Here is a 27,820-nt window from a genome sequence, read left to right as displayed (position 1 = left end):
TATTTGTGCCTGTTTTAGTTTAGGGTACTGTAGTACATGCAATAAGTGTTCTGTACATTAAAGGGTAGTTTGTTAACAGTATTACGTACAAAGGAAGGTTTTAAAAGTCTGAATATACATGTTGAATAAATAGGTAAATATGGTGTCACTACTTCGCGGATTTTCACCTATCGCGCCCGGGTCTGGAACCTATCTACCGCGATAAACGAGGGTTCACTGTAATACCCTAAACAGTACCTGTAAATATTCCTAAGATGATGATTCTGTATAAAGAAAACTGGAAACGGTTAATTGCAACATTTGTGTTCTTTTGTAAAGAAAAATGTATACTAGATGTAGGCTAGGTAAAACATTAAACGTGTAAAGTATGAAATAATAATTTTGTAGAGCCTAATATGAAGCATTCTAGGGTACCAAATTCAAGTACAGGTACTGTACAATAAGACCTATATGTATCAGATACAATATCTCAAATAGACTTCAGTACCTTACACTTATTTCTAGGTAATTTGAAGGGATTCAATTGGTGTGGATGCAGGAGAATGTTTAATACTGTGTATTATCACTTCAATTATTATCTTTGTAGCACCAGTGTTTTATAAACCGTACTTCTTGGGACAGTATTCCAAGTTTAAAATGTTTTACGTGCTAATACATTTGCTACAGGTATATGGTTGGTATAAGCATGTGTGAAAATTTTTGCGCTATGAATCACAAGATGTGGTAGATTAATTTTCAATATTAAACTTACCCGATAATCATGTAGCTGTCAACTCCGTTGCCCGACAGAATTCTATGGAGGGATACGCCAGCTATCACAATACTAGAAGGGGGTGTATTTACCAGCGCCACCTGTGGCCAGGTACTCAAGTACTTCTTGTTGACACCTCCTCAATTATTCCTCTGTCGTGCTTCCGGCAAGACGTTCTGGGATACGCTTATGTTCTTGGAGTATTTTCACGACTTTGGTGAAGTATTTCTCTTTGATTTCGGCTGTCGCTTTACTGGAAACTTCTATATTAGCTTAGTTAGCTTTTGGAATTAATTTGATTAATTATGGTGACGAGAGAGTATGAACTCTCGTTCACCTTTCAATGGCCGACCCTTCCCTTAGACGGAAGTGTTGGTGTCTAAGAGAGTATAGACTCTCTTTCTTAATTTTGCTTAACAAAAGTTATAGATTTATTTTATATCTCTCCGCCTCTTATAGGCCTCTTCGATTAACTTCCTTTTATTATAAACTCATTAAAATTAATTTTTATATTTGTTTATATCCGACCTTCCTAATAGTAGGCGGTCTTTTACCGAAGTTAATAAACTTTGAGCCCGTCATTTCGGTTTTACCTGTTAACATATTATGCTATTTCCGCCACAGAGTTTGAAAGATTTTCTTTGACAGTCTCGTACTGTTTTCAAAGTTGAACTAACGTTTTGTTTTGTCTCTGCAGTTGTTGACGTTCAGAACGTTCAACTTGCACTCTATCGTTACGATAGAGAAAGAATGTTCACGGTTTCACGTTGCAGTAAGAGTAACCGTGTCTAGCGTTTTGTTCATTCTTTCTTAACTTAATGGTTTTGATCCTAATAAAGGAACTTTTCAGTTTTTTTCCTTTAACAATAATATGTTTTAACGATATATATGATTGGGCTCTTCTCTCAGGTTCTAAGTCAAGAGAGAGAGAGAGAGAGATAGAGACGGAGGGAGAAAGAGGATAAACGTTTCATTCAAGCCTGCCAGGCGTACGAGTAACGTCGTTATCGTTTTTTGCTCTTCTCCCTAGTCTCTTTAGGGGAAGAAACTAAACGTTTCTAGAGTGATCTAGTGTTTAGTCTCTTTCCAACCACTGAATTATCTTTCATTAGATTTTTCTGTTACATTGTAATTCTGTTTTCGCAATTACTAACTTTGAGAAAGGATAGAATTGCGTATTTCAGGTACAAACCACTTAAAGTTTCGAGTTCAGTGAAATAAGTGCAAACAGAAATCAAAGTGATAAGTGATTAGTGCGTGAGGGTACTTTTGTGCGCGCCAGTCGTCCTCCCAGTCCGGGACCTCTTGCAAGCTCCCAAGCCCAGGGGAGAAGCAATGTCGAAGGGCATAAGGGTTCAGCAGGCCTTGATCGGCGCACAGAAGTATTCTCGGTGGTTGTGGGCGTGTCTTACCGAGACCGTCACTCCCACCCGCAGACGATTGAGCCCTTATTTTGCTCGTCTGCAGAAGAGATTAGGGGAGAAAATAAAGGCAGAGTAACGCTGGTCTCAGGTCTCAAGACTTCTTAAACGTTAAGTCCAGACCTATGCCAGACGTACGAAGTTAAAGTTCACAACCCGAATGCAGTCATTGGGTTAGCTCTGACTCTCCTCAGTCATCAGTTGATTACACTCCGCCTAAGAGGAGTAAGGTTCTGCCACAACAGATCTCTGCTGTTAAGGCTTTACCTCAGCAGAACTTAGTGTCTGCCGACCCCAAGTTAACTCTACTGCAGTCCATACAGTCACAACTTTCGGTCTTGATGCGTGAGTGTCGGGCTGAGAGTGTTGCGCCTCCGCCTCCGCCTACACTCCCCCCCGCCTATGATCGCTCCGCCTGATCACAGTACCTCCTGCCAGGCGTACGATGTTGTGAACTCTACTACAGTCCATGCAAGCACAGCTTTCGGACTTGATGAGTGAGTGTCGGGCTGAGAGTGTTGCTCCTCCGCCTCCGCCTACACTCCCTCCTCCTACACTCGCTCCGCCTGATCACAGTACCATCTGCCAGGCGTACGATGTTGTGGACTCTACTACAGTCCATGCAAGCACAGCTTTCGGACTTGATGAGTGAGTGTCGGGCTGAGAGTGTTGCTCCTCCGCCTCCGCCTACACTCCCTCCTCCTACACTCGCTCCGCCTGATCACAGTACCATCTGCCAGGCGTACGATGTTGTGGACTCTACTACAGTCCATGCAAGCACAGCTTTCGGACTTGATGCGTGAGTGTCGGGCTGAGAGTGTTGCTCCTCCGCCTCCGCCTACACTCCCTCCACCTACACTCGCTCCGCCTGATCGCAGTACCACCTGCCAGCAGTTCCACCTGCCAGGCGTACGATGTTGAGACACGTGCTGAGTTTGCTGTTCCCTGTGGTGTTCAGCCTCCGCCTTTCTTAAGGCAACCTTTACATTGGGATCAGGAGGATTATACCTCTCTTCCTCCGCCTCCACTTGCTGCTCCACCAGTGATGCAACACTCGGTTGAGGTACAACAACCTCTCCCGTCCATGAGTCAGTTTCCTCAGCTCTTGCTGCAGCGAGCTCAACCCTCCATAAGGCAAGCACCACAACACCTTAGCCTTGCGCCTCAGGAGCCTCAGCTTGCGAGACATTTACCTTGTTCTGCGCAGCCTCTTCCTCATCGCGCTCCGCTCACACCACAGGAACTGGAACTTGCTACTCCGCTTCCGCCAACCGCTCAGCAAGCGCTACCCTTGGGTTCAACCACTCATGCTAGGAGTCAGCCTCCTCCACCCATGCGCCTTCCTTCTGCTTGTCTTTTATTCAGCCTTTGCAGACTGAGCCTCAGGTGTTCCCTCATCGGAGTCTTGAAGAGGAAACCACACTATTGTTGTTCCAGCTCGTTCTGACTCTGCTGTTCAGCATACCATGGTTTAAACCCCATGCAAGCATGCATAAAGCACTCTAGCACTGGTCATGGAATTTCTGAGAAATGTTAAACGCCATGCACACGCTCTGCTTTCCTTTCAGCAGGCTCTGCTTACAGCAGGCTCTGCTTACTACATTCTCAGCATTCAGCATGCTCTGCATTCAGCATGCTCTGCATACAACATGCTCTGCATACAGCATGCTCTGCATTCAGCATGCTCTGCATACAACATGCTCTACATACAGCATGCTCTGCATACAGCATACTCTGCATACATCATGCTCTGCATACCTTACCGCATGCTTCTCAACACATCTTGGGTTGTTGCCAACTCACTAGACTGTCAAGCAGTTTCATAACGTTGCCTTCTAGTCTGCTGCTTTGCACCAGTGAACCCTCACTCAGAGAACTTAGCTTTTCTAGGATAAGGTCCCTGTAGATGAGAAAGTTCTTTTCTCCCTCCTTCTGATATTCCCTTGAGGACTCTGTCATTTGGAGGGAGCCTTTAGCTGCATAACCTCTTATGGACTTTTATTTAAGCATAACATGCTTACAGGGAAGGTAATGGTTACACTTCAGCCGCTAATCCCGTCTGTTACCACACCTGCTCCCATAGACCTTGAGCTGTGTTGCATGACATGCAGTCCAAGCTTAGTCCTTGTTAGAGGATTTTTTGTTTACGGAGTCAATGTGTCACGGGGAAGACGTTCAACAACCAACAGAAGGGACTTGTTGTGACGCAGTGCGGCAACCTCAGCAACCCGTTAAGGAGTTGTCTGTACGACCCAGACAGTCTAGACAGATTCGGGTTGTCACTGTACTTCCTCGCTTGCCCATGATTGACAGTTTACAGACTGTGCAGCAGTATCATGATCTTGTGTCCGGCTCCGTCAGACGACTGGCTTTTAAGAGCTCCCTCAAGTCGTCGCTGTCTGGAGATTTTCAATTGGACTATGGATCTGACCAAGGAACTGGGCCTCCTGGTCAATTTTGAGGAGTCTCAGCTCGTTCCATCCCAGACCATTGTCTCCTTGGGTATGGATCTTCAGAGTCGAGCTTTTCGGACTTGTCCGTCGGCCCCAAGGATCTTCCAAGCCCTAGAATGCATCCAGAGCATGCTGAGAAGGAACCGATGCTTAGTCAGGCAGTGGATGAGTCTAACAGGGACACTTTCATCGCTGGCCCTGTTCATCGAGTTAGGGAGACTCCACCTCCGCCCCCTTCAGTATCATCTAGCTGCTCACTGGATAAAGGACATGACGCTAGAGACGGGCTCAGTTCCTGTTTCCGAAGAGATGAGGTCTACTCTAACGTGGTGGAAGAACAGCATTCTTCTCAAGGAAGGTCTACCATTGGCTGTTCAGACCTCCGACCACCGTCTCTTCTCGGACGCATCGGACACGGGCTGGGGTGCGACACTGGACGGACAGGAATGCTCGGGAACATGGAATCAGGAGCAAAGGACACTTCACATCTATTGCAAGGAGTTGTTGGCAGTTCATTTGGCCTTGATAAACTTCAAGTCCCTCCAGCTTAACAAGGTGGTGGAGGTGAACTCCGACTACACCACAGCCTTGGCTTACATCTCCAAGCAGGGAGGGACTCATTCGAGGAAGTTGTTCGAGATCGCAAGGGACCTCCTCTTTTGGTCAAAAGATCGAAAGCTCACGCTGGTAACGAGGCTCATTCAGGGCGATATGAATGTCATGGCAGATCGCCTCAGCCGGAAGGGTCAGGTCTTCCCCACAGAGTGGACCCTTCTCAAGAATGTTTGCAGCAGACTTTGGGCCCTGTGGGGTCAGCCAACCATAGATCTATTCGCTACCTCGATGACCAAGAGGCTCCTCTTGTATTGTTCTCCGATTCCAGACCCAGCAGCAGTTCGCGTGGATGCCTTTCTGCTGGATTGGTCCCATCTCAACCTGTATGCATTCCCGCCGTTCAAGATTGTCAACAGGGTACTTCAGAAGTTCGCCTCTCACAAAGGGACACGGCTGACGTTGGTTGCTCCCCTCTGGCCCGCGAGAGAATGGTTCACTGAGGTACTGCAATGGCTGGTCGACGTTCCCAGGACTCTTCCTCCTAGAGTGGACCTTCTGCGTCAACCTCACGTAAAGAAGGTACACCCAACCTCCACGCTCTTCGTCTGACTGCCTTCAGACTATCGAAAGACTCTCAAGAGCTAGAGGCTTTTCGAAGGAGGCAGCCAGAGCGATTGCCAGAGCAAGGACGACATCCACTCTCAGAGTCTATCAGTCTTAATGGGAAGTCTTCCGAAGCTGGTGCAAGGCCAATGCAGTTTTCCTCAACCAGTACCACTGTAACCCAGATTGCTGACTTCCTGTTACATCTAAGGAACGTAAGATCCCTATCAGCTCCTACGATCAAGGGTTACAGAAGTTTGTTGGCAGCGGTTTTCCGCCACAGAGGCTTGGATCTTTCCTCCAACAAAGATCTACAGGACCTCCTTAGGTCTTTTGAGACCTCAAAGGAACGTCGGTTGTCCACTCCAGGCTGGAATCTAGACGTGGTCCTAAGGTTCCTAATGTCATCAGGATTTGAACCGCTCCAATCAGCCTCTTTTAAGGACCTCACATTAAAAACTCTTTTCCTCGTGTGCTTAGCAACAGGTAAAAGAGTAAGTGAGATCCACGCCTTCAGCAGGAACATAGGTTTCACATCTGAAACGGCTACATGTTCCTTGCAGCTCGGTTTTTTGGCTAAAAACGAGCTTCCTTCCCGTCCTTGGCCTAAGTCGTTCGAGATCCCAAGCCTGTCCAACATGGTGGGGAACGAACTGGAGAGAGTACTTTGCCCAGTTAGAGCTCTTAAGTACTATCTAAGAAGGTCAAAACCATTACAAGGACAATCAGAAGCCTTATGGTGTGCTATCAAGAAGCCTTCTCTACCAATGTCTAAGAACTCAGTTTCTTACTACATCAGGCTTCTGATTAGAGAAGCAAATTCTCATCTGAAGGAAGAAGACCTTGCTTTGCTGAAGGTAAGGACACATGAAGTGAGAGCTGTGGCTACTTCAGTGGCCTTCAAACAGAACCGTTCTCTGCAGAGTGTTATGGATGCAACCTATTGGAGAAACAAGTCAGTGTTCGCATCATTCTATCTCAAAGATGTCCAGTCTCTTTACGAGTACTGCTACACCCTGGGTCCATTCGTAGCAACGAATGCAGTAGTAGGCGAGGGCTCAGCCACTACATTCCCATAATCCCATAACTTTTTAACCTTTCTCTTGAATACTTTTTATGGGTTGTACGGTCGGCTAAGAAGCCTTCCACATCCTTGTTGATTTGGCGGGTGGTCAATTCTTTCTTGAGAAGCGCCAAGGTTAAAGGTTGTGATGAGGTCCTTTAGTATGGGTTGCAGCCCTGTATACTTTAGCACCTTTGAGTTGATTCAGCCTCCCAAGAGGAACGCTGCGCTCAGTAAGGAAGACGATCTTATTAAAGGCAGAGTAACGGTTCAAGTCGACTTCCTTACCAGGTACTTATTATTTCATTGTTATTGTGGATAACTGATTATATGAAATATGGGATACTTAGCTATCCTTTAATCTTGTACACTGGTTTTCACCCACCCCCCTGGGTGTGAATCAGCTACATGATTATCGGGTAAGTTTAATATTGAAAAATGTTATTTTTATTAATAAAATAAATTTTTGAATATACTTACCCGATAATCATGATTTAATCGACCCTCCCTTCCTCCCCATAGAGAACCAGTGGACCGAGGAATAATTGAGGAGGTGTCAACAAGAAGTACTTGAGTACCTGGCCACAGGTGGCGCTGGTAAATACACCCCCTTCTAGTATTGTGATAGCTGGCGTATCCCTCCATAGAATTCTGTCGGGCAACGGAGTTGACAGCTACATGATTATCGGGTAAGTATATTCAAAAATTTATTTTATTAATAAAAATAACATATTACAGAAAATAGTTTTAGCAAACTGATGAGATCTGGTGATTTTGGCCGAAATCTTATCATTTTCCTTGATATTCTATGATACTTACAAATAAATTGCTTGATGATGATCACTGTTTGTATCACTTAAAATTACTTGATGATGATCACTCTTTTTATCAAGTAGTACAGTAGAGTTATAGTTTGTTTATTTTTTAGTGTGCTTGTAAGGGTACAGGTGCCAGCAAGGTATGCAGCTTACCTTCTGAACGTGGCCTACAATATTTTGTCAATGGTATAGTAGGGTAGGTGGCTTACCCTAAAATATGATTACCGAGTGCCTCCTATTCAATAACCAACTGCATTATTATGACCTCATAGGAATACACTTATAACTGGTAACAATGAAGAATTTTAGAGTTATTCTAATGATCCAATTTGTAACTAGTTCCATTGGCTTTTGCTCCTCCATGGCTTGTTTTGCTTGCAATGTAACATTATCTCTTTGCTCCTCTGTTCTGGCATACTATAAAAGTTGTGCTACGTGTGTAAGCCATGTGGGTGAATATCATAAATATGTAGATAAGGATATTCTAGTATTGTAGGACACATTCATATCTGTTAGGCCACATACTATACAAAAATCAAAGGAGTAGGCCACATACTGGACCAACACTAAAGCAAGTAAAGTACCCTTCACTAAGTAAGTTCTCTTTATAAAATAACAGGTTTTAATACAGTAAAGTATACAATACAGTATACAGTACATACTGTAGTATGAGGTAAAAGTAGATCAGTCAATTAACTACAAGTCTGTCATGCTAATAACCTGTGTAACCTTTTTCAGAGTAAACAAAACAACAAAAATTACATTTTCTTCCACCATGAATTAGAAACCAAGTTGGGTATACAGTAAAGGGTTTTGCTCTAGTGGTTTAAACAAGTTGAATGCATTATCTGGGCGCAATGCATTTAGTCGAACACAGTCAATTTCAATCCTTTCTGTTGTCTTGTGTAGCTTTAATTTATGTTATTCTACCTTCACGTTATTTTGATTTCTTCGCAGATCACCATGCACCCAAAGGGAAAGTCAAAATTTCGAAAAGGGCCCAATCAGGGGGCGAAACCCAATAAGATAAAGGTTCAGAATCGAAAGAGTAAGCTTGTTATCAAGTTTGATGCTACAGACCGCAAGTAAGTGTTTTCGTGTTAGTACTGAATTAATATTATTTGTAATCTTAACCCTTTTACCCCCAATGCTATTTGGAACTTTCCAACCCTTAACCTCCAGGCATTTTTTTCAAGCACGTTTTGCAATTTTTTTTTTTTTTAGATTGCGCTGACAGCCTTAATTTTCGTCATAGAGAGGTCAGATTGGTCTCATTATTTTGGAAAATGCCTGAAGTTTCTCATAAAGTAATAAAAAATATGTAAAAACAAATGAAAATAGCAGCCTTTTGCAATAACGTACCGGTACGTCCACGGGGGTTAGGGGATGAGTTTTGTGAAACGTACTAGTACGTCCATTGGGGGTAGAAGGGTTAATGGTGAAGCAAAGGTTGTGGTAGCGAATTAGGAACATCCTTGCCTCAGGATCTGCTGGACTGGGGTTTGAGTTCCGCTCAAATTCAATAGTTTCTTCTGATGTCTGCAACCTCACCATCCTTATAAGCTAAGATTGGGGGTTGGGGAACCTATAGGTCTACCTGCTGAGTCATCAACAGCCATTGCTTGGCTCTGCCTGGTCCTAGCTTGGGTGGAGAGGTAGCATGGGCGCTGATCATATGCATATATGCTCTCAAGGGCATTGTCACTGTCCCTTGCCTCTGCCATTCATGAGTGAACTTGAAATATTTGTGCCTTTGAAAATACAGATGGATTGTTAGTGGTACTTGGCCTTCATTATCTCCATTGGGACTATGCATAAGCTGTTTGACATTTCTGGATATTTCTACTTTGCATGTTCTATTGCTTTATCATTGCTATTACCATTATTTTCTTTTGACTGATTATTATGAAACTTCAAAATTGTCTTAAAAATCTTTACTCAGCCATTTGGGGGAGTTGAACGTTATATTTCTCATCCTAAGACTTGAGAAAGATTTATAGAAGAGACTGATCCCGGCTGTTATATTTAAGTCAATTATAAATTATTTATTCTACTGTTATATTACATAAAATGAACAAACATTATCAGAACATAAGAACCAATATGTATAATGTGTATCAATGCATACCAGTAATACGCAAAGGTTAGCATTTTTACAATAGTACTAGATATTTTTTGTTTATAATCAATTGTGCTAAACAGAAGCATTTTGTATTTATTCTGCAGTATTGCCATCTTATAGTGGTCAGGTTTTCTCCTGCATGTTTTAATCAAAAGTTAAAAATTGTGCAAGTGCCATGCTTCAGGTTGCAATAAAAACATCCTTTTAAAAACAACATGAAAAGATAAAGTAATGAAGACTATTCTGTGTTTGCCATTTGAAAAGGTAAATTTATCATAAATATGACCCAATTTTATGACCTGCAAAGTCCCAGTCATTCTCATATTTCAATTAACAAAAGCAATACAGCAGCTGATGGATGACTCTACATGTGCCAACAGAAACCCATAGTTCCATGTAGTTAACTACTTAATTCATTTGGCTAGTGAACTTTTAGAAGCTGGTTCATATTCTTGATTAGCAGCTTCCAGTTTTTCTTTCCATTTCACATCCTTATTTTGGCTAGTATAAAGATTCAATGATCCTCAGGTTTTGGAGATTTTCATTATTGCCAGCTGGAGGATTTTAGTCATCCCTTTGTAGGGAATTTTTTTTGGGGGAAAGAACCTTTTGTAACTATTTTTTTCTTCCTTCTTGAGTGGATTGCATTGTTTTTATAGCAGGGAATGCAGTAAAATCAACACTGCTGTGACTTCTGCCCTCAAGAATCCCTACAGAAGTAGCAGACTATAATGAACTGCCACTCAATTGCCAGCTAATCTAGCTTTGAAGAATCCAGTGCATGTGTTGTCACCTTCATTTGCAAGAGAAGTCTCAGGCTCTAATATGCTGTACACCTAGCACAACTAGTTAAGAGATCGTGCTATCATTCCTTAGGATTAAGATGTACTTTTGACACTCCCGACGGTTTCAAGATAGTGATGTTTTGAAAAAGAATCTGATGGCTGGCCGCAACAAAACTGGTTCTTCAGATGTCCCTGTGGCTCCATAAACACTGAATTGAATGTTCATCATCATTACTTATGAAATCCAGTACACTAGGAAGGTGATACCAGCAGCAAAACCAAGGTCAGATGTCACATAGGAGGAGCATTTTTTCAATTTGACCTTTCCATGGCCAATGTTACAGGAGAATGCCGAGTAGACATCATGCAGTGGAGGGGAGATCAGGATTCCAACAAGCTCATAGTTTCCATTCAATTTTTTCATCTTCTGTTTGCTGCAAGCAAGAGAGCCACCTTAGAAAATCAAGGTCCTAGCTAGAGATGTTGTGCCTTCCTTTCGGCAGAGTTCACTATTGTTCCCAGATTCAGAGGGTCATTTGATTTGATGAGGATTAGTCCTTCAGACAAGGCCATTGAATCAGCAGAAATAATCAATGCCTAATGATTGGAGGCTTCTTTGGGAAGTCCTTCTGATCCGGTTCTTTTGACGATACCTCAATTTCTGGCAAGTGTCGTTAAGGGAAGGCAGGATATGTCTTTGAAGGACATTGCCAATTTAATTCCTGCACCAGACCTAAGGATCTAGTCACAGCAGATGGTAGGAATCCCTTCCCGCAAGATTTTGGAAAGAACGTCACCAGAAGGCTGGACTTGGCAGCAATGAATTAGAAACAGCTCCTGTTACAGTCCACTTAATTAAAGGAACAGGAAGGATCTCCAAAACACATCTTAAACTTTTTTCAATTCTCATTATGGCATCCCAACTGCCGTGCCATGCAATGGGGAAGTGTTTTTATGTATTGATATTCATCAGAGATGCACAACTGACATATGGGTATATTTCCATGAGTCCTACAGGATTTTGCAACCACAAAAATAGGCTAGAGAATAATTAATTACAGTACACGTACATGGTTTGGAACTCTACCGATATGCTTTTGAATTGCATTATATTTAAAATCCTTTTAAATTTCATTAAAATCTTCTAGAATGACGAACTTGTGTTTTTATTAATCCAAGTACTGTACTATACTTTATAATATAATACTGTACAGTACTGTAGAAACTGTCTTGTTTATGGTTGCTCGGTGATACTGGTTTATTGACTTTCTATTCTTGCAGAAATTACTTGAAGGGATTTCAAAAGCGAAAAGACGAACGAAGAAAAAAGGCCTTCGAGAAGATTCAGTTAGATCTGAAAAATGAACTGAATCAGATTAGAAAAGATGTAAGTAATGTACTGTACTTTACTACTTTTTATTTCATAACCCCAGTTTATTTTCATTGTATTGGTATCTAATTAGATTTATGGAACTTGAGTACTTTAGTTCCGAGGTGGGAATGGGGAAAATCCGGCAGTTGCATTACTTAGATCTGTAACCTTTGGCAAGAAATATGTGATGTTATGGTAATGGCTTGCTTTTTTTTTTCCTAACATACTATTCTATAATAGCTCTTAACTGGTTACAGAAGATTTACTAACTGAAACACATCTTACATAAAGATTTGGATTAAATTTATACTGTATTACTTGTACAATTTTAATGTTTTTGTTTGTTTGTAGAATCTTTGTAATATAGCCTGTTTTTGTTTGGTTGTTTGTAGAATCTTAGTACTGTAATATAGCCTGTTTTTGTTTGTAGAATCTTAGTACTGTAATATAGCCTGTTTTTGTTTGTTTGTTTGTAGAATCTTAGTACTGTAATATAGCCTGTTTTTGTTTGTTTGTAGAATCTTAGTACTGTAATATAGCCTGTTTTTGTTTGTAGAATCTTAGTACTGTAATATAGCCTGTTTTTGTTTGTAGAATCTTAGTACTGTAATATAGCCTGTTTTTGTTTGTTTGTTTGTAGAATCTTAGTACTGTAATATAGCCTGTTTTTGTTTGGTTGTTTGTAGAATCTTAGTACTGTAATATAGCCTGTTTTTGTTTGGTTGTTTATAGAATCTTAGTACTGTAATATAGCCTGTTTTTGTTTGGTTGTTTGTAGAATCTTAGTACTGTAATATAGCCTGTTTTTGTTTGTTTGTAGAATCTTAGTACTGTAATATAGCCTGTTTTTGTTTGGTTGTTTGTAGAATCTTAGTACTGTAATATAGCCTGTTTTTGTTTGTTTGTTTGTAGAATCTTAGTACTGTAATATAGCCTGTTTTTGTTTGGTTGTTTGTAGAATCTTAGTACTGTAATATAGCCTGTTTTTGTTTGTTTGTTTGTAGAATCTTAGTACTGTAATATAGCCTGTTTTTGTTTGGTTGTTTGTAGAATCTTAGTACTGTAATATAGCCTGTTTTTGTTTGTTTGTTTGTAGAATCTTAGTACTGTAATATAGCCTGTTTTTGTTTGGTTGTTTGTAGAATCTTAGTACTGTAATATAGCCTGTTTTTGTTTGGTTGTTTGTAGAATCTTAGTACTGTAATATAGCCTGTTTTTGTTTGGTTGTTTGTAGAATCTTAGTACTGTAATATAGCCTGTTTTTGTTTGGTTGTTTGTAGAATCTTAGTACTGTAATATAGCCTGTTTTTGTTTGTTTGTAGAATCTTAGTACTGTAATATAGCCTGTTTTTGTTTGTTTGTTTGTAGAATCTTAGTACTGTAATATAGCCTGTTTTTGTTTGTTTGTTTGTAGAATCTTAGTACTGTAATATAGCCAGTTTTTGTTTGTTTGTTTGTAGAATCTTAGTACTGTAATATAGCCTGTTTTTGTTTGTTTGTTTGTAGAATCTTAGTACTGTAATATAGCCTGTTTTTGTTTGGTTGTTTGTAGAATCTTAGTACTGTAATATAGCCTGTTTTTGTTTGGTTGTTTGTAGAATCTTAGTACTGTAATATAGCCTGTTTTTGTTTGTAGAATCTTAGTACTGTAATATAGCCTGTTTTTGTTTGTTTGTTTGTAGAATCTTAGTACTGTAATATAGCATGTTTTTGTTTGTTTGTAGAATCTTAGTACTGTAATATAGCCTGTTTTTGTTTGTAGAATCTTAGTACTGTAATATAGCCTGTTTTTGTTTGTAGAATCTTAGTACTGTAATATAGCCTGTTTTTGTTTGTTTGTTTGTAGAATCTTAGTACTGTAATATAGCCTGTTTTTGTTTGTTTGTTTGTAGAATCTTAGTACTGTAATATAGCCTGTTTTTGTTTGTTTGTTTGTAGAATCTTAGTACTGTAATATAGCCTGTTTTTGTTTGTTTGTAGAATCTTAGTACTGTAATATAGCCTGTTTTTGTTTGTTTGTTTGTAGAATCTTAGTACTGTAATATAGCCTGTTTTTGTTTGTTTGTTTGTAGAATCTTAGTACTGCAATATAGCCTGTTTTTGTTTGTTTGTTTGTAGAATCTTAGTACTGTAATATAGCCTGTTTTTGTTTGTTTGTTTGTAGAATCTTAGTACTGTAATATAGCCTGTTTTTGTTTGTTTGTAGAATCTTAGTACTGTAATATAGCCTGTTTTTGTTTGTTTGTTTGTAGAATCTTAGTACTGTAATATAGCCTGTTTTTGTTTGTTTGTTTGTAGAATCTTAGTACTGTAATATAGCCTGTTTTTGTTTGGTTGTTTGTAGAATCTTAGTACTGTAATATAGCCTGTTTTTGTTTGTAGAATCTTAGTACTGTAATATAGCCTGTTTTTGTTTGTTTGTTTGTAGAATCTTAGTACTGTAATATAGCCTGTTTTTGTTTGGTTGTTTGTAGAATCTTAGTACTGTAATATAGCCTGTTTTTGTTTGGTTGTTTGTAGAATCTTAGTACTGTAATATAGCCTGTTTTTGTTTGGTTGTTTGTAGAATCTTAGTACTGTAATATAGCCTGTTTTTGTTTGTTTGTAGAATCTTAGTACTGTAATATAGCCTGTTTTTGTTTGTTTGTTTGTAGAATCTTAGTACTGTAATATAGCCTGTTTTTGTTTGTTTGTTTGTAGAATCTTAGTACTGTAATATAGCCAGTTTTTGTTTGTTTGTTTGTAGAATCTTAGTACTGTAATATAGCCTGTTTTTGTTTGGTTGTTTGTAGAATCTTAGTACTGTAATATAGCCTGTTTTTGTTTGGTTGTTTGTAGAATCTTAGTACTGTAATATAGCCTGTTTTTGTTTGGTTGTTTGTAGAATCTTAGTACTGTAATATAGCCTGTTTTTGTTTGTAGAATCTTAGTACTGTAATATAGCCTGTTTTTGTTTGTTTGTTTGTAGAATCTTAGTACTGTAATATAGCATGTTTTTGTTTGTTTGTAGAATCTTAGTACTGTAATATAGCCTGTTTTTGTTTGTTTGTTTGTAGAATCTTAGTACTGTAATATAGCCTGTTTTTGTTTGTTTGTTTGTAGAATCTTAGTACTGTAATATAGCCTGTTTTTGTTTGTTTGTTTGTAGAATCTTAGTACTGTAATATAGCCTGTTTTTGTTTGGTTGTTTGTAGAATCTTAGTACTGTAATATAGCCTGTTTTTGTTTGTAGAATCTTAGTACTGTAATATAGCCTGTTTTTGTTTGTTTGTTTGTAGAATCTTAGTACTGTAATATAGCCTGTTTTTGTTTGGTTGTTTGTAGAATCTTAGTACTGTAATATAGCCTGTTTTTGTTTGTTTGTAGAATCTTAGTACTGTAATATAGCCTGTTTTTGTTTGTTTGTAGAATCTTAGTACTGTAATATAGCCTGTTTTTGTTTGGTTGTTTGTAGAATCTTAGTACTGTAATATAGCCTGTTTTTGTTTGGTTGTTTGTAGAATCTTAGTACTGTAATATAGCCTGTTTTTGTTTGTTTGTAGAATCTTAGTACTGCAATATAGCCTGTTTTTGTTTGTTTGTTTGTAGAATCTTAGTACTGTAATATAGCCTGTTTTTGTTTGTTTGTTTGTAGAATCTTAGTACTGTAATATAGCCTGTTTTTGTTTGTTTGTTTGTAGAATCTTAGTACTGTAATATAGCCTGTTTTTGTTTGTTTGTTTGTAGAATCTTAGTACTGTAATATAGCCTGTTTTTGTTTGTTTGTTTGTAGAATCTTAGTACTGTAATATAGCCTGTTTTTGTTTGTTTGTAGAATCTTAGTACTGTAATATAGCCTGTTTTTGTTTGTTTGTAGAATCTTAGTACTGTAATATAGCCTGTTTTTGTTTGTTTGTTTGTAGAATCTTAGTACTGTAATATAGCCTGTTTTTGTTTGGTTGTTTGTAGAATCTTAGTACTGTAATATAGCCTGTTTTTGTTTGGTTGTTTGTAGAATCTTAGTACTGTAATATAGCCTGTTTTTGTTTGGTTGTTTGTAGAATCTTAGTACTGCAATATAGCCTGTTTTTGTTTGTTTGTTTGTAGAATCTTAGTACTGTAATATAGCCTGTTTTTGTTTGTTTGTTTGTAGAATCTTAGTACTGTAATATAGCCTGTTTTTGTTTGTTTGTTTGTAGAATCTTAGTACTGTAATATAGCCTGTTTTTGTTTGTTTGTAGAATCTTAGTACTGTAATATAGCCTGTTTTTGTTTGTTTGTTTGTAGAATCTTAGTACTGTAATATAGCCTGTTTTTGTTTGGTTGTTTGTAGAATCTTAGTACTGTAATATAGCCTGTTTTTGTTTGTTTGTAGAATCTTAGTACTGTAATATAGCCTGTTTTTGTTTGTTTGTAGAATCTTAGTACTGTAATATAGCCTGTTTTTGTTTGGTTGTTTGTAGAATCTTAGTACTGTAATATAGCCTGTTTTTGTTTGGTTGTTTGTAGAATCTTAGTACTGTAATATAGCCTGTTTTTGTTTGTTTGTAGAATCTTAGTACTGCAATATAGCCTGTTTTTGTTTGTTTGTTTATAGAATCTTAGTACTGTAATATAGCCTGTTTTTGTTTGTTTGTTTGTAGAATCTTAGTACTGTAATATAGCCTGTTTTTGTTTGTTTGTAGAATCTTAGTACTGTAATATAGCCTGTTTTTGTTTGTTTGTAGAATCTTAGTACTGCAATATAGCCTGTTTTTGTTTGTTTGTTTGTAGAATCTTAGTACTGTAATATAGCCTGTTTTTGTTTGTTTGTTTGTAGAATCTTAGTACTGTAATATAGCCTGTTTTTGTTTGTTTGTAGAATCTTAGTACTGCAATATAGCCTGTTTTTGTTTGTTTGTTTGTAGAATCTTAGTACTGTAATATAGCCTGTTTTTGTTTGTTTGTTTGTAGAATCTTAGTACTGTAATATAGCCTGTTTTTGTTTGTTTGTAGAATCTTAGTACTGCAATATAGCCTGTTTTTGTTTGTTTGTAGAATCTTAGTACTGTAATATAGCCTGTTTTTGTTTGTTTGTAGAATCTTAGTACTGTAATATAGCCTGTTTTTGTTTGTTTGTTTGTAGAATCTTAGTACTGTAATATAGCCTGTTTTTGTTTGTTTGTTTGTAGAATCTTAGTACTGTAATATAGCCTGTTTTTGTTTGTTTGTTTGTAGAATCTTAGTACTGCAATATAGCCTGTTTTTGTTTGTTTGTTTGTAGAATCTTAGTACTGTAATATAGCCTGTTTTTGTTTGTTTGTTTGTAGAATCTTAGTACTGTAATATAGCCTGTTTTTGTTTGTTTGTAGAATCTTAGTACTGCAATATAGCCTGTTATAAAAAAAAAAAAATCAGACAGATAGACACCAACTAAGGCCTTGGACAAGATCAAAAGACACCTAGACAGTTATGCATACAATGTACTGTATAATATATACTTTGTACTGTATCACTTTCAGAGTGGGAATACCTTAATGTGATTAAAGATTTTGTGTATAGCTATGTTCAGCAAAGCTGTACTAGTCAGGGCCACCCCTACTAGGTTGGTTTCCTGCGAATGATCAAATGAAAATCTCCCACCATCACCAATTTGCACAGGCCAGCATTGTTATGAAAACTGGCCAAGACCCAGACATGAATTGATGTATCCGAAGCCTTTGTCCTGCAGTGAACTAGAAACGGATGCATTTGTTTGTTGTTGTGTAATATATAGTTTGATTATGGCTATGTATTGTTGAATTTATTCTTTATTGATGTTTTAATCTGTACTACAGCCACATATTTCAGTAGAGGTTCACTTATTACAACTTTTAACATTTTCTGTTATAAAATATTCCATAATTCTATTAAAAAAAATAAATATATTACAAACTTCTGTTTATGCGAGTGCAGAAATATTATTCTTAAATACCTGTACTCAAAATATATTGTTTATATTTGTATAAAAAATTTACAGAGAAGGAAGATGATGAAAAAGATGACAGATCCAATCCTCCCAGAAGACATGGAAGTTGGATCTACAAAAAAAGTTGTCACATCGTGTGGCTCTGCAACAGTGGAATTCACAGAGCTAGATTTTGCATCCAAGGATCAGCCTATTTTAAATCAAGTAAGTCTATCTATCTATATACCAAGGACCTTCCCCCAATTTTAGGGGGTAGCAGACATAAAAAAAAAATGAAAAAAAGGGGACCTATCCTCTCTACACTCCTCCCAGTAAAGTAAGTACAGTAGTTTTAAGAAAAACTTTCCAAGAAAGAAAAAATTTATATACTCTTATGATATGAATGTTTAGTATGTATTTTTTATTTCGTTTAGAACTGACTTTATACAGTATAAATTTACAATGCTTCACTTTTTAAGCCTGGTAGTATTATAATGAAAAGGGTGTTTTACACTTCATCTTTCATGAATTACAAATTTTATTTAAATTTAAAAGCTGAAAGAAATACGTCCCCTTCCAAAGACATCAACAGATGCAAAGATTGTCTTTGTCGTTCAAGATCAAAGTTATTTGTTTTACCATATGATGGTTTACAGTGTTTGGGGCTTAAGAGTTTTTATTTTTTAAATCTTAGATGATTTTCTAAGTTTCTTTAATAAGTGAAATTGTTATCATAAGTAATTTACCTTGACTGTTCGTCAAGCCTTACAGGCTCGGTTTTATTTTGTCTTGTAAATGTCAAGATTTAGTACACGTACTGTATATAGTTTATAGTATATAGCAGACTTTTTCACTTTAACTTTTCTCTTTCTAAAAATAAATGTTAAAAAGAGTTCTCTGACCTCTGTCTTCTCTCATTGATCATTTGTAATATTCTACATAGTTTATATTTCTTATTTGATAAAGATTTTAATCATAGCTCTACAAAGTATTAGTACAGTTAATCCTTGATCTTTCAAAATCATGAAAATTTGAGGTTGAATTATTTATAATTAATCGTTAACAAATTATCTGTCATTCTGTAGCATATTATCTCACAGATTGAAAAAGAAGATAATGATTCACCTAACAATGAAAGTGATGATGACATCCCAGTGTACACAAAGGATAAACTGGAGGAACTTGGCATCATGAGTCATAAAGACTTGAAACGCTCGGTTCGGCAGGGTGCGGCCCGAGCCATGAAAGCCAGCAAGCTGATGCAACGCAGGGAAAAGAGACACGCGATGGCGCAGAGAAAGACCCACAGACGACTGAATAACGAAAAAACAAGGAAGAAAGTATTGAAGAAGAATAACAAAAAAAAAAAATCAAAAGATTATCAATATTGATGCAGTTAGTATACTTTACAGTACAGTATCTGGATTAGTTTTACGACTGTCATTTATTTTGAGGAAATAAAGAACGGCATTAAACTTTGTGTTTGAAAGGTCCATATTATATAGTATGTTTTTGCTAAATGTATTTTATTTAAGACCTTAACAAAAGTAGAGCTTGCTTGAATTTCCAATTAGCAGAAGTTAGATATGAATGTTTATTTGGATATTCACCCTAGAGTTAATTTAGGCAATAATGTTTCATATACCTAAAGGAGTGGTTTAGCTTTAAGTTACTGTATAAAAATCAACGATTGTTTCACATACTAAAAATTTATGACAGCTTTGTTTACATTTATAAATTTTGCTCTTCCATTTTTTTTTTTTTTTTTTGTCAAAGCTGTTATTTGTCCCTTCCACAAATATTTAAAATCTTTTGTGTCATTCTTGTGTCAATTATTATGTTTTGAATAGCTTTAGTCTTCTAAATATCAGGCATTTTTAATTTTTCTTCCCATCAATATAGTCTTAATAGAAATCTTTGCATAAGTTTAGCACATATCCAAAATGTGTTTCTTCTCAGTAGTGTAAACATACCATTAGGTTTCGAGGGCGATCTTTAATTGCAGTTTGAGAAAGCTTGACTGCTACTACTACACATTTCCCCAGTGTTGGGAAGATATGCAAGTCAAGTAGGAAATTTATACCAGAAGAAATCAAAAGGCATTACAACCTATTAACTTGAACCATATAAGAGAGCAGAAAAGTACAAGAATTCTTTCAAATCTCTTGTAGTGCAGACTGACACTTCACAGTCGAAAGGTTGAAAGGCTGCTCATGAATGGCAAAGGCAAGGGAGTGACAATGCCCTAGCAAGCAGAGCAATGCCATAGAGACTGAACATATATATACACATGATCAGCAGCCAAGCCCCCTCTCCACCCAAGCTAGGACTAGGGAGTGCCAGCCAATGGCTCCTGATGAGGTAGATGTATAGGCTCCCTTAAATCCCCCATCCTTAGCTCACTTAGACACTAAAGAAAAGATGGAGTTCGAGCGGAACTCTAACCCCAGTCCGGCGAGCGCCAGGCAGATATGCTTTCAATAGGCCACCACAATAAAGAACTGTCAAGTCACTGTTGACCAGAGAAAGAATAATAAAGTTATGTAATGACTATTTACCCTTAGAATGCTAGGGAGATACAGTATTCTCTAAACCTTGAATGTACCTAGTAGTTGTCACAAACCGTACTTCAAAGATGGTTATGGATGCATTACCATGCATTAATATGCACCACAACTCAATATCAGTGATAGATTTGCACAGTATAATATGTAACCAAAATTACCCACATCATGTCTATAGTTACTTCAGAACTGAGAGATGCAGTGCAAGCTTTTGGATATTTCATGCACATCTTAGAATGGAGAAAAGTTGCTGGAATCTACAAATAAGTTTTGTGTATTTCATGTTTTAATAAAAAATACTAAAAGATTTTTGTCCCTGGCAAACAAGCAGAAAACTGAAGAGATAGTCTCTCCCCTTACAAGTTTATAATAAAAAATATTCTCATTGTAAAATAGATTACGAGTTCAGCCTCAGTAATCACCCCATTTCAATAGGTATGAGATTTCATTATTAATAAACCAATGTTCCCTGAAAGGAAGCGGTACCCCATGGTATGTTAAGGGTGAATCATGTTCTGGAGCACTGCTCTGGATATTCTATAGGGCTACAAATAGCTTTAAGAAAAAATTTCACTGACATTTATATCTCCCTCATTTTCAAACTACAGTACAGTAGTTTGAATGCAATATCACAAATTTTTTTAATTGTATTTTTCTAACTATACAAACTTTGGGCCTTTAACCCTTTTACCCCCGGGGTATTTGGAAATTTCCAACCCTTAACCCCCAAGGGGTTATTTTTTCCCCAGCACATTTGGCAGTATATTTTATTCAAATTGCTCTAACAGCCTTAATTTTTGTCATAGAGAGGTCAGGTTGGTCTCATTCTCTTGGAAAATGCCTGAATTTTCTCAAAAAATTATCAAAAAATATGAAAAACAAATTTTTATAGCATTTTTTTGCAAGGACGTACCGGTACGTCCATGGGGGTAAAGGGATGGCTTTTGTGAAACGTACCAGTACGTCCTTTGGGGGTAAAAGGGTTAATAAGAGTATGTTTTCAGCAAAACTCGATACAGCAGTTAAAACTTTAAACGAGGTGGTGGTAGTTATTGCAGACAGTCCACCAAGCTTCCACTCTGACTTTAACCTGAGGACTTATGGGAAGTGCAACATAAAGGACTCAGTTTTGTATACTTGGGAAAAATACAAATTACTGCTTTATACAGTATTTAAAGATTTTTTATTTGTTCCTACAGGACTACAAACCTACATTCCTTAACAGGTGGCTTATCCTTAGGAGGGAGGAAGTCCCTATAACCAAACTACCTTGTTCACTTTCCCATGAAATGTAAAGCACTTTGGTCATGTATGACTCTTGTCAACCTCCTAAAATCCTACGCATGAAGATGCAGGTGTTAGGCTATGTCACCACCAGGAACTGGTAGGTGGTCATGGAAGAGCCTATATCTGATTGGAGAATATGATATCAGAATGTATGGCCAGTATGAGAAAAGGATTTGCATACATTTGGTCATCCTCTCAGAAACAAACTTCTAAATAAAAATGACAAATTCGAAGATAATTTGTATTTTTCCTAACCATACAAACCTTAGCTATTCACATTGGGTTTACCTTTTAGCGCAGCTGAAATGACGAGCCAATAGTTTTAACGAGGGTTAATTACCCCCGCGCTAGTTAGCGGGGGGTAGGGGAAGGGTAGCTTGCTACCCCTCCCCCCCACACACACCGGTGACTTGCTTCACTTCACTTAGAGGTAGGACTTGACTTGGGGGTCAGGTAAAATACAAATTATCTTCGAATTTGTCATTTGTTCCGTAACCGAAATACAAACCACGCTATTTACATTGGGTGACTTACCCCTTAGGAAGGATGGAAAGTCCCCAGCCTTACTGACTTCGGCTTGCCCGGGGGCTCAATCCCTCAGTGAGCAGCACTAGAGAAAAGGAGCCCCTGCACCTCACAAGTTCCTAGCATCGCTAGGAACGAGTGGCCTACATAAGCAGTGTGTGGAGAAGTGTGTGACTCGTCCTATGAAGTTGACCTTGAGACCTTTAGATAGGAATCTAGGATAGGACGTTCCCAATACCACCTCGTCAGGGTATGGGGGACGCAACAGTATTAAGCTTAATACTAGGAGCACAAAGAAGCATGGGTTACCTGCAGAGGTCGAGGTCAGCTATGCGAAGACCAGGATGCTGCTTCCCCAAGAGAGGGGAGAATGAAGAAAGAAGTAAGGGTCAGACATACTCTCATTCACGCAGACTAAGACCGGGTAACAACGCCCTCAACCTACTGCTACTTGTCCAAAAAGGAGCCTGAGGTTAGACCAGCTGTTGTGCAGCCACCACAGGGCCGATAGAAAACGTATCGAGGCTCCTGTGGGTCACGTCTTGCAGGTAGTGGGCTGTGAAGGTCGTCTGACACATCCAGACCCCAGGTTGAAGTACCTGCGTCACAGAGAAGTTTCTCTTGAAGGCCAGGGATGTAGCAACACCCCTGACATCGTGTGCCTGAGGGCGACGTGACGGAGGAGGGTCTGGATTCAAGGCATGGTGGATAACCCTTCGAATCCAGGCTGAGATGGTGTTCCTGGTGACCCTCCTCTTAGTCCTGCCTGTGCTCACAAACAAAGCTCGCACTTGAGGACGGACTGCAGCCGTTTTCTTCAAGTAGTGCCTCAGGCACCTCACTGGACATAGTAGCAGCTGGTCTGGGTCGCTTGTTACAGAACGGAGACTCGCGATCCTGAAAGAGTCGAAGCGAGGATCCGGCACTCCAGGATTCTGAGTCTTGGCAACAAACTCAGGGACGAACCTGAACGTTACCTTCCCCCATCCCCTTGAATGGGCGACGTCGTACGAGAGACCATGAAGTTCACTAACCCGCTTGGCCGAAGCCAAAGCGAGTAGGAAAGCCGTCTTCCAAGACAGGTGGCGATCGGAGGCCTGGCGTAATGGTTTGAAGGGAGGTCTCTTAAGAGACCTGAGGACTCCAACCACGTTCCAAGGAGGAGGTCTCACTTCCGACTGGGGGCAGGTAAGCTCATAGCTACGTATGAGTAAAGAGAGTTCTAGCGATGAAGAAATATCCACACCCTTCAGCCTGAAGGCCAAGCTTAAGGCTGAGCGATAGCTTTTCACTGCCGAGACAGAAAGGCGCATTTCTTCCCGCAGATAAACGAGGAAGTCCGCTATTGCTGGAATAGTGGCATCGAGCGGAGAGATACCCCTCCCACGACACCAACCACAAAAGACTCTCCACTTTGCTTGGTAGACTCCCTCAGAGGACCTTCGCAGGTGCCGAGACATTCGCTCCGCAACCTGTTGCGAAAAGCCTCTCTCCGTGAGGAGACGCTGGATAGTCTCCAGGCGTGAAGCCGAAGCGAGGCTACGGCCTTGTGAGGGACGCCGGAGTGGGGTTGTCTGAGAAGATAGTGTCGTGGAGGAAGTTCCCTCGGGAGCTCCGTCAGGAGCTGCAGAAGGTCCGGGAACCATTCCGCGTGATGCCATAGCAGAGCTACTAGAGTCATCGAACAGTTGACCGATAATCTGGTCCTGTTGAGCACCCTTCTCATCAGACAGAACGGAGGGAAGGCGTACACGTCGATGTTGTCCCACCGTTGTTGGAAAGCATCTTGCAAGAGTGCCTTGGGGTCCGGAACTGGGGAGCAGCACAGGGGCAGCTTGAAGTTCAATGCTGTCGCGAACAAGTCCACAGTCGGGAAACCCCACAAAGTCAGGACTTTGTTGGCTATCTGAGGATCCAAAGACCACTCGGTACTCACTATCTGCGAGGCCCTGCTCAGACTGTCGGCGAGCACATTCCTCTTGCCAGGAATGAAGCGAGCTGATAGTGTTATCGAGTGAATTTCGGTCCACCTCAGAGTCTCTACTGCAAGATGGGATAGCTGCTGCGAAAAAGTGCCTCCCTGCTTGTTGATATAAGCCACTACCGTGGTGTTGTCGCTCATCACCACCACGGAGTGACCCGCCAGGGACCGTTGGAACTGCTGAAGAGCCAGAAAGACGGCCTTCAATTTTAGCAGGTTGATGTGTAGGCACTTTTCTGATTCTGACCAAAGGCCTGAGGCCCTCTGGTTCAGAACGTGCGCCCCCCAACCTTCTTTTGATGCGTCCGAAAACAGAGTCAATTCCGGGGGGAGGACGAGAAGACTCACTCCCTTCCGCAGGTTCTCGTCGACCAGCCACCACCGCAAGTCTGTCTGTTCCAAAGACCCCATTGGGATCAGAATGTCCGGAGAATCGGATCCTTGATTCCACCGGGACTTGAGCCGCCACTGTAGGGATCTCATCCTGAGGCGGCTGTTTGGAACCAGATGAGCCAGGGAGGATAGGTGACCTAAGAGACGCAACCACGACTGGGCGGGGAGCTCTTCTCGCCTGAGGAAGGGTTCCGCCACCCTCCTCAGCCTTGCTATCCGGTCGTCTGATGGAAAGGCTTTGTGGAGATTGGTGTCTATTAGCATGCCTAGATAAACCAATCGTTGGGACGGCTGCAGAGAGTACTTCTCGAGGTTTACCATGATCCCCAGATCCTGGTAAAGATCCAGAAGCCTGTCTCGGTGCCGAAGAAGGGTCGACTCCGAGTCTGCTAGGAATGCCGTTCCTGTGCGCCCAAGATGAAATCAGGGTGAACACCTGAGGAGCTGTGGAGAGACCAAAACACAGCACCTTGAACTGGTAGATCTTGTCGTCTAGGCAGAATCTAAGGTACTTCCTGGAAGACGGATGGATTGGGATCTGGAAGTACGCGTCCTTTAGATCCAGTGTGCACATGAAGTGTCTGCTGTCTCCATGCTGAACCAGGTTTGCTTGACAAACCCGTTCAGAGCTAAGAGGTCGATGACAGGTTTCCAGCCTCCAGACGCCTTCTTTACAAGAAAGAGTAGACTGAAGAAGCCTGGGGAGCCGTCGACGACCTCCTGGAGAGCACCCTTCTCGAGCATGGTCTCGACTTCGGCCCGAAGGGCCAGCCCCTTTGCTGACCCCGTGGCAAAGGAGCTCAACGACACTGGATTCGCTGTCAGGGAAGGTGGAGATGTTGTGAACGGGACGCGATAGCCTTGGCCGATCACTGAGACCGTCCTAGCATCGGCCCTGTGTTGCTGCCACCTGCGGACGCAACGCTGAAGGCATCCCCCCACAGGTGGACACGCAGGGGGAATGCCACCCCTAAGGCTTGCGGCCGCGGCCGCCACACCTAGGAGTCTTGCCTCCCCTGGAGGACTTACCGCCCCTCTTGACCTTGGCTGGAAAGGGCTGGGGCTTAGACACCACCTTCTTAACTGCCGGTGCCTGTTTCGGAGCCTTACGAGGCTGCTGCTGCTGTTGCGGCGGAGCTGGAGGCTTATAGGGCCGAGCTGTAAGGGCCCTATGGAGGAGGGAGTCCGTGCTGGATTTCCTCCACCTCTCAGCCGTTCGCTCCATGTCCTGAGGCTCAAACAGGTTCTCCCCCAGAAGGGAAGCATGTCTGAGCCTACACACATCCACGGCGGGGACCTTCGGATGGAATCTCTCGGCCACGGCATCGCGCCGCTTCAACACCGAGTTGGCCCACAGGGTGATAACCTGGTGCGCCAAAAACTCGATGGAGCGGGTGCCCGAGAGTAAGAAGGTCTCCAGGGCCTTCCTATTGGTCTCCTTGGACAAGTCCTCCGAGCGCAATAGGATGCCCAGAGTTCCTAGCCAAAAGTCCAGCCACGAAGTGGCCTCCATGGCACACTTAGCGACCTTCTCGTGGCTAAGGATCTTTGCCGCCGAGAACGACACCTGCCGGGCAGAGAGCTTCTCAAGGGGAACTCCCTTCGCCAGCTCCTCCACGGAGTGATGGAGGGGAAGAGCGAGGCTGGACTCACCCAAGATCTCAAAATACCTCCTCTGCTGGAGACGAGGAGGAGGGATGAGCTTGTTCCCGGCAGAGGAACGACTGGAGGAGGCAAGAATCGCGAGCTGAGCGTTGGCCCTAGCTCTGGCACTCTTCAGACCCCGAGACCAGGGCAGAGTCGCACTGGACTTAGGGGCCTTCCGAATGTCAAACACTTCATCTAAGATAGTGTCCTTGCCTTCACGGGGGGCGATCACGGGGTCCATAAGCCCGTTAAGTTGTCTTATCAGGCTCAGGACCTGCCAGAAGGCATGTTCGGATTCCTGCTGATCTCCTCCTTGCGGGCTGGCAGCTAAGTCTCCTGTCCCCGGGAATCTCTTCCTGGGGTGAAGCGTGGACGTTCCCCCGGGGAGACGCGGGTTCCTGGCGAATCCTCGAAGATGATTTCGGGACGGTCTTGGAGTCCTTGGATTCCCTCCTGGGAGGGATACAGGATCCCAACAAAGAAGTTCGAGGAGCCCCTTCCTCGCGAGACGACTCTCCTCCATGAAGCGAAGTCTCCCCCCTTGGTACCAAGGGGAAGACTACCGCTTCACTGGACTCACCCGAGGACGGAAAGGCTTCGTCCACGGGAGAAGGAGAAAGCACTCGAGCAGGAGAAGGGGGCTTCGCGACAGACCTCTTGGAAACCAACTTCGCCCTGGGGGAAGTCACCACGAAGTCCACTCCTCTCTTTCTCTTCAGCGTAGGAGAGGCAGCCGTTGGTTTGTTGCCCTGATCAGCGAGTGCTGGTTTCATCACCCTCACTAACGCCCGCATCAGAGGACCAAACCAAGTCTGTTGCTCCACAGACACAGAGTCCGAAATCCTCGCTGGAGGGAAAGGGATCGGGCAATCCTTTGGAGTGGACACCACAGTACTTGCCTGAAAAGAAGGAGGGGAAGAATGATGCACTAACCTCTTCGCAGTGTCTTCATTGTCCTGCACTACAGTCCTGCGTTTGGATGGGGGCGATCCCGAGCGCTGTTTAGGAACACGCGTTCCTGCTGCTACCATTGGCTGCGAAATTTGCCGCGAACGATGGTCGCGCGAGGGCTAGCGGTCACGCGGGCGGATGATCGCGCAGGCGGATGATCGCGCAGGCGAGCGGTCGCGCGGGCGGATGATCGCGCAGGCGAGCGGTCGCGCAAACGCGCAGGCGAGCGGTCGCGCAGACGCGCAGGCGAGCGGTCGTGCTGACGCGCAGGCGAATGATCGCGCGGGCGCAAAGGCGAGCGGGCGTGTAGGCGAGCGGTCGCGCAGGCGCACAGGTAAGCGGTCGCGCGGGCGCGAGGGTCTACAGGTGAATGAGCGAGTGGCCGAGTCGGCGAACGAATGCGTTGGCGCGATGGTGAGGGAACGCATTGCCGCGTGGGCGAGGAAGGTCGCTGGCGGCGTAGATCAGCAGGCGATCGGTGGTGAGCTGACGCGCAGGTAAGCGATGGCGCGCAGCATGCGCAGGTGAATGATCGCGCGATGGCGAGCTAGTAGATGGCGAACCATGTCCTTCCCAAACCTCCGGTCGACGACGCGTAGGAGAACGCGTGCGCGCAAGTTGTAA

General features: G+C 41.6%; 1 protein-coding gene and 1 long non-coding RNA gene across 3 annotated transcripts in view; one reads left to right on the top strand and one right to left on the bottom strand.

Annotated features, from left to right (window-relative positions):
• vito (nucleolar protein viriato) overlaps positions 1-19,364 on the top strand; it is a 22,215-nt gene extending 2,851 nt beyond the window's left edge. Inside the window, exons 2-5 of the mRNA XM_068390269.1 lie at positions 8,622-8,749; positions 11,853-11,958; positions 17,921-18,073; positions 18,949-19,364. Of these exons, the coding sequence (XP_068246370.1) occupies positions 8,628-8,749; positions 11,853-11,958; positions 17,921-18,073; positions 18,949-19,239 (672 nt within the window). The 5' untranslated portion in view covers positions 8,622-8,627 and the 3' untranslated portion in view covers positions 19,240-19,364. The remainder of the gene's footprint in view (positions 1-8,621; positions 8,750-11,852; positions 11,959-17,920; positions 18,074-18,948) is intronic.
• The window catches only part of LOC137656094 (uncharacterized), a 94,962-nt gene that overhangs the window by 26,562 nt on the left and 40,580 nt on the right, over positions 1-27,820 (bottom strand). The window lies entirely within an intron of this gene.

The sequence above is a fragment of the Palaemon carinicauda genome, chromosome 17 (genome assembly GCF_036898095.1).
Source record: "Palaemon carinicauda isolate YSFRI2023 chromosome 17, ASM3689809v2, whole genome shotgun sequence".
In the NCBI taxonomy this organism is placed as follows: Eukaryota; Metazoa; Arthropoda; class Malacostraca; order Decapoda; family Palaemonidae; genus Palaemon; species Palaemon carinicauda.
The sequence above is the reverse complement of the archived record's forward strand: the minus strand, read 5'-3'. Positions and strand labels throughout refer to the sequence as shown.